This window comes from Sebastes fasciatus, chromosome 9 (genome assembly GCF_043250625.1).
Source record: "Sebastes fasciatus isolate fSebFas1 chromosome 9, fSebFas1.pri, whole genome shotgun sequence".
NCBI classification, from domain to species: Eukaryota; Metazoa; Chordata; class Actinopteri; order Perciformes; family Sebastidae; genus Sebastes; species Sebastes fasciatus.
In genome coordinates, this window is record NC_133803.1 from 32088746 (window position 1) to 32096127 (window position 7382).

Genomic DNA, 7382 nt, shown 5'->3' on the forward strand with positions numbered 1-7382 from the left:
ACAGGGCACCCAGGACCTGCTTTATGTGATTCTTGAACATGTCAATCAAACTTAGAAGCACACTATTGTCAAAAATAGAATTGCATGTTGTAGCATTAAAACGTTCCTTCATTGCCCCAAACCAACAGTAAACACAGTTTTGTGGAGTTATAGGGACGGTTAGGATGCTAAAAGATGTAGAGTATGGAGAAATGAAGGCTTCACTACTCACTCTTATTCTGGTGAAATGTGAGTCAGATACCAGCAAGAAACATTACAGCAAAAGAGCATTTGTTTTTATCTGTTGCCACCTAGAGGGAGATGTGTGACACTACAGTTCACCACTGTTAATCCAGACAGTTATGTGATGATTGGACGGTGTGTCGAGGTCCTTTTCTCTCTGATTAGAGTGATTCCTAATAGGATGATGTGGAAGGGCAACAGCTTCCTAATGAGATCCTGCAGTCTCATTCTGACCTCTTAACCTTGACCTCGGTGAGCTCCGTCTGGATGTGTTAGCAGAGACTGAGGGCAGACAGAACAGCAGACCGTTTGGCGGAGTGGTTAACCTCCTTTTAACCGCTGCTCTCCTCCAGATCTCTCCATCAAGCACGTAAATAATGAGTGACTATTATTATTAGAAACATGTCAGACGGAAAGCTGGGAAGACGCCATTCACACAGTTGCAGGTGTATTCATCCTTTTGTTAATGTAAATGCAGCTATTTATCTGCAGAGAAGCATCACCTTTAACCCAGAGTGTTTCTGTTTATACTTCAGTGGATGCTGAGGTGATAAAGCTGCGTTTGTCTTGTTTGGATTCACCTCATTTCCCACCAAAGACAGGCCTATAATTTACTTGTTGTCAGCTAAAGTGCATTCATGTTGCTTAAGAATTGTGTTCCTTTAACTTTAAAATGTATTTTCATTAAAGGAGAGGTCAGAATATTGGGTCTCATTTTTTAAATTGAACACTTCCTGTTGTCAATGTCCTAAAATAGCCAGAGGGGACAGAGGCTGCTTTACATTTACCTCGGGAGTCGGAGCTGGGAATGACGTCACACCCGAGTCGACATTCCAGAACAACAAGTCGGAAAAGTTAATGAGGTTAGCTCCAGCCAGGTTAGCTATTTATTTAGCAATACCAGTTGATTACAACACATTATGCCGGTATTTTGCACACCCACAGATAGAAGTTGGACAGTACTGTGTGTACGACTGATTTAATGAGACACAAATAAGACATAAGTGCTATAAACAGTATATTACTGTATATTCAAATGGAACGCAGACAGAGGCTGTGAAATGCTTTACTAATATACTAAGTATGACGTAAAATTGAGGATGTAGTGCGATCCAACTGCACAGTCTGTGGATTTTGTGTACGTGAGAGATGATGTTTATGAGATTAGCAAGAATTCCTAAGTATAAAACGTGAGCTTACTGGACTAAAACGCCTCATAATGCACTGCTGCGGCTCTTCAGACCGTCCGATGGTGGACTGCGAGGCAGAAAACATAGTTCACACTAAAATATTTAATAACTTTAGTTTGCCATTGATTTAGATAACAACATGGCCTTTCCTCTGGCGCCACCTTCAGACCAAACTTTATATTTTTTCCCCCATTAGTTGTGAAGGTATAGCAAACATCCACCCAACAATAGTTGTTGTTTTCTGGTGTGCGAGGACTCACAGAGCTGTAAACACGGCTGTAGCATGCAGTAAAAAGTGGCTGAATCAGCAGATAACAGTCAGAAGTAGACACTGCTAAAAATGCACCGCTCCCTTTACTGAAAAATGATAAATTGCATGTTACAACACTTAATTGAATGTGCACAAATGATAACAAGGGAAGTCAGTTCATAACATTTTTTACTTCTTGCAAAGCTTTATTTCTAAGTGCAACTTTGAGAAACTTTCACACCACAACATTCATGACATGGTAGATTTCTTCTACGTCACGGTCATCCACATACGAGACAGGCGTACTCTGGGTCTCCCTGTACGCCGGCAAGCTTCAGCTCAGCGGTAAAAACGTTGATGACGCTGCTCTGCAGCTGGGCGCTGCTCTTGGTTGTCAGGCAGTTCTGGTCTTTAGGAAAATACGCCGTATTTATTCCTGCAACAGGAAATGATTCTTCTGGAAACAGAGAGGAGGAAAGTTGAGGTCAACTTCAGTGCCACTGTATAAAATATAATGTGAGTTTCCTTGTACAGACAGTTTAAGACATAAAAAAGTAATAAAACATAACTGCACTGAAGGAATCAAAAGTGCATTTGAATCTTTCTAAATGTGTTCCTGCTTTGAACTTTAAAAGTTGTTAAATGCATCTTTAAGTTAGTTAAAGGAACAGAGAGTAGCATATTCGGAACTATGTTTTCATTCAACGGTTCACATGATATCTTACGAAAACGTATTCCTCATTTTTTGTGCGTTTTCCTACGAATGTCCGTCAACACGTGTCAATTTCTGCTCCAGTTTTTTCAAAATAAACTTCCGTCTTAACAGGAAAGTACTTGGTTAGGTTCAGGAAAAGATGGCAGTTTGGGTTAGAATATTTATGGAAGTGGCGTTATTAAAAAACGGAAGTTCTTATATATATATATATCTATATATATATAGATATATATCTATATATATATGAATTACGGTGCATTACTTTTCGTAGGTATAGCTACGAACAGTTTATGAGAACAGCCCGTTTCATTAGTGTATAATCACCTGAAAATAAGAATGGTTGTGTTTTCGTTAGTTTAGACTGAGCCCTTTGTATCTACATAGGGAGCGGGTCCTCTTCACGGACTCCGCCATGTTTCTACAGTAGCCCAGAACGGACAAACCAAACTCTGGCTCTAGAGAGAGACTTTCATTACGTTACTGAACACCGTTACCCTGGTTTTACACTGAGCGCCTCACGTTACCTCAGTCTTGTAAAGGGAGGAGTGAGCGGAGGGGTACTCTGTTGGTTGCAATCTGCAACCACACCACTAGATGCCACTAAATCCTACACACTGTCCCTTTAATAAAACACAGCCTCACTGTTGCACACAGCCAGCCTGTTTCCTCCGACGTACTGCGAGTGCCATCTGTATCCGGTCTCCCTGCTGCATTCATTATAAAAACCACTCCTCCTCATGAAAGCAAAATCATAACCCTGTGAAAGAAGACTCAAATTAGTCATACTTTTTTGAATTTCCAGGCTGATGAACTATCCAGAAAATGTGCCCGTACTTATTACAACATGTTTGTTATTAATATATGTAAAACCGTATGTACCACTTACATTGTTGCACAGAGGTTTGCAGTAGCGCTTGTTGAAAACTGAGACACATGCCAGCCCTCCGTTTTCGGGAACTTCAGCTTCGGGGCAACTCTTTGGATCAGCACCTTTGCATTCTGTAAATCAATGATTATTTAATAAATGAGGAATATAAAACCTGAACCTGTTAGATTTCCATTTTGAGTGTAAATACTGTTTCTATTCTCATCTACAGCCCTTTGTTCATCCTTCAGGCCTAAAAGTCTTTAAGGTATGGTCGCACATGCGCAAGTATTCACCTCTTGTTCACTTCCATTCTATGTGAGCTAGAGGGCAAAAAAAAAAACATTCACTTCCGGTTGCGAAGCAAATTCACATCTTCGGATTTTTGTTGAGTTCAACTTTGGTGAACTTTCAGGTGAATATTGCATCAGCAGGCGATGGTCACTTGCCTGCATTTGCGCATGTTTGACCGTACCTTTACACACTGGGGGTTTTATTTTCATGCAATTTCAAACTGTTGTTTTTGTCACGAGTACTTTCACACAGATCGCAAATATTACGTGGTGAAAAAGTGACGTAACTTTTTTCCGGAACAAAGTAGATTTTTTCTGAGCTTTTGTTTTCGCACCGCCAATAAAGCCATCAACCAATCACGTTCTGCAGAACGAGCTGAGTTGCGCCTATATTATTGAAAGAACAAAACGGAGGCTCCGTAGTCCAAACCAGGACGGCAAACTTTACTACTCCTTTCAACATAGAAATAACGAGAAATTAACAGAAACCACAAAGATAGAATACAAATTGATAAAATATAGTTTGTTAAGATTAAGAAAATGTTAATTGTATTATTCCTCACCCCCAAACCCTTAATTATAACATTAAACTAATGTTAATCTACTATTAAACTGGTCGTCCAGATGTCTCCGTCTCGTCCTCCTACCCTTCAGCTGCTGTCTGTGCAGAGTATCAGTCAGGTTCTTCATGGTCAGCAGTAGAGTAGCCGTCTCCTGTGAGCTCCATGCAGACGGCAGCTTGTCACCACACTCTACCGCCTCCTGTTGGTTAACATCACACACAACACTTTTTTTCTTCCTCTGACAATGTGGAAAGCAAATCGCAAATTAAAAATACATTACACACTGGGTTAAAGACTCTTTTTTTTTTTTTCGATAAACACAATGTGACCTACATGTACGCTGAAAAAATTAACTTGTAAGAAATACTTGATAAAATCCTCGTAACAATTTGCACTAGCACTTAAGTAAATTTTACTGCTGTAATATCAAGTACAACTAACTAAATTACCACTAAATGTAACATTTGTGAAGATATCGAGTACATTTGACTTAATTATAGTTAAGTTATAAGTTCTATTTATTTTAAATAATTATTAAGTAAAGTTTATTTATTTTATTTCTTTTTTTTCAGATAGGAAGTACATTTTACTCAATCATAGTTAAGTTATGTTTATTTTCACTACTTATTAAGTAAAGTTTATTTAGATTTTTTTTCAAATAGGAAAATCCCTGTCATCAAAATATTAAGTAAGTCTGCGATATCTATCGTTATGTAGTAAATAAGTAGATTATATTATATTTTTTTCTGTTTGACATTGTCAATTACTTACTCACTATAATTATGTAAATGTTACTCATTTTCTTTTGATAAATGTTATCAAATTAATGTAATAATTTTCTCTGTGCATGTTAGAGCTTTCTCTGGCAGGACCAATATTAATTTTTTTACCTTGAGATGCTCCAGGATCTGAGCTTGAGAGCTGCAATTCTGAGTTAAAGTTTCATCTTGAGCTGCAGACGAGGATAAGGCTGCAAACACAGACACACACTGTATATTATATAATATCCAACTCGTACTCTGTCTCTCTCAAATGACCTACACATTCCAGACAAACATATAAAACTGTGAGATTACCTGCTAGTGAGCAAAGCCATATCAGTGTTCCCTGTAACGCCATGGCTACTGAATTTGTCTTTTTCTGACCCAGAAGTGAGGGCAGAACGTTCGGACCGGTGCATTTGTTGACTGTGGGAGCAAAGTTTACAGAATTGGCCAATATTGTGATGCCAAGATCTGAGTCACTGGATTCCCAACATTTCACAAACCTCCGTGGCGTAACATGATCTTTGTGCACAGGTGCATATATGTTTTTTGCAACTCATGTACAAATTACGATATTTCCACAAGTTGTTGTTCTGATTTCCTGTAATAATGAATCATTTCTTCCAGTATGTTATGTCCCTGCCGTGTGCTGATGGGGGAGCTGGTAGTACACGTTGACTGAAAGCCTTTGTACTGTTTGTCTTCACTACTACTTCTTAGTTGCGATCCCATTATGGAGCCAAATGTCGGTCTGAAATCTACACACAGAGATCCAGAAGCCCATCAGACACACAGTGACTCAGTAAGTTATGCCACGAAGGATGACTGTGTAAATAATTCACTGTGGATGTTATTCATTATGGATGTCTGACGATCTGGCAGCACATGAATTATTGAAACTCTTAGGAAGAGTGTTTGAGCTCATTAACGCAGAGAATTGCCTTTTTATGTTTGATTTGAGGAACAAAGATTAGTCCTCCAAATGGACCTTGAAAGCTGCCATTATCTTGCCAACGTGTCCTCTCACATGCTTAAATGCCCTTTTTGTCTGGAAGTCTTTTCTTGTGAGCAAAGAAATAATAGAAAGTAAAATTTTCCTTAATGTCGTAATGATATAGAAAATTCACAACTGATTGAATAATTATTGAGTTCATAAATAAAGAATAATTAGAGCTGCAAACAGCGATGAACAGACCCTCGCACCTTTGTGCACATCAGGGGTACTGGCGGGACGCCGCTTGATGTGGCCGTGCACTTCTGTGACCATCGGACACTGTATTCACAAGTTAGGCATTATTTCCTGCGTGGACTGCGTGGTGCTGGAAAGGGTGTAGTGCAAATTTTGTACCACTTCCTGTGTCGACTATGTGGCGCATGCTAAACATGCATTATGTTGCTCATTATCAAGTGTATATCACACAATGTATGACCCATAACGCTGACTTCCTGTTGCCAGTTGGTGGCGCTATGACTATGAGTCAATATTGCCATGTAGATTTCCTCGGGCCTGAACTGCTATGAAGTAGGTCAGGTTTGGGGCAGATTTGACCAAGTAAAGTCGAGTTGTTTAATGGCAAATCATGTAAATTCTCCGCCACGCCACGTCAACGCCGTTTCACAAAATCTAAAACTCTTAATTACATTTCATCGCAAAGGTCTTTAGATTATACTAAGCAAATTTGAAGTCGATTGGGTTAAACCTCTAGAAGGATTTTGTCCTCAGGCCGGGACTTTTATCACACGAGAAATTTGGAGCAGATTAGAAAACATACGCCAAAGTTACAACAACTTTCTGTTTTTTGGCAAAAGCCGCTTTTTTGTCGCAATGCCACGGCAACGTCCTTCCATAAAAACTCAAGCTTTTAACAGCTTTTTATCACAAAGGTCTTTAGATTGGACTGACCAAATTTGAAGTTGATCGGGTTAAATCTTTAGGAGGGGTTTGTTAAAGTACAGAGCCTGGAAATGGCAAAAGTCACCATAATATTGCACAGTTAATTAAAAATGACTGACTTCCTGTTGTGTTTTGGGTATACCTTCAAGAGGCTTTTTTTTTTTAAGTCTGGAGATGATATATATGCTTACTAAATTTCATACATTTATGTGAAATTGAAAGGAGGGGACTTTGTAAACTGTTAGGGGGCGCTATCGATCCAATTTGCCACCTCGAGCACGAGACCCATATTAGATTTCAATCCATGAGGTTCATCATGTTGCGTTGGTTCACAGGGCGAGATGGCTAGATGAGTTGTTGTTGTGGAAGCCTGCTGTTTATATGCGTCAGCCTTTGACAAGCATCAGCTAGTGAAGTGTGAAACTGTTTATGCATAAAGTTATGATGTGAAAAACCTCTGACTTCAACTATTAAAGTAGAAGATCCTCAGAGTAATTGTGCTGGATAGTGTGTGGGCTACAGCAACGAGTCCCCGTACTGAGATAGACGGAACGTTCCCAAACAACAACGTGTGAGTGTTTATTTGATCTGGCACTTCCATCAGGAGGACGAGGTCACACCAGACG

The 7382-nt window shown here is 39.4% G+C and overlaps 1 protein-coding gene across 1 annotated transcript; it reads right to left on the reverse strand.

Moving 5' to 3' along the window:
- Positions 1-1842: 1842 nt before the first annotated feature.
- LOC141774562 (uncharacterized) lies at positions 1843-5327 on the reverse strand. Its single transcript, XM_074647315.1, has 6 exons — positions 5175-5327; positions 4989-5068; positions 4183-4297; positions 3264-3376; positions 3020-3134; positions 1843-2119 (listed from the first exon to the last, which is right to left on the reverse strand). Exons 1-6 carry the CDS (start codon positions 5215-5217, stop codon positions 1944-1946), a joined length of 642 nt encoding a protein of 213 aa, XP_074503416.1. The 5' UTR covers positions 5218-5327; the 3' UTR covers positions 1843-1943.
- Positions 5328-7382: the final 2055 nt, after the last annotated feature.

Bases quoted from the DNA above. Each gene is read 5' to 3' on its own strand.
- LOC141774562 (XM_074647315.1), bottom strand. From the start codon at position 5,217: ATGGCGTTACAGGGAACACTGATATGGCTTTGCTCACTAGCAG. The intron at 4,298-4,988 runs GTAAAAAAATTA...GTTAACCAACAG, and splicing joins AGATCCTGGAGCATCTCAAG to GAGGCGGTAGAGTGTGGTGA. The intron at 3,377-4,182 runs GTAGGAGGACGA...ATTGATTTACAG, and splicing joins GCACAGACAGCAGCTGAAGG to AATGCAAAGGTGCTGATCCA.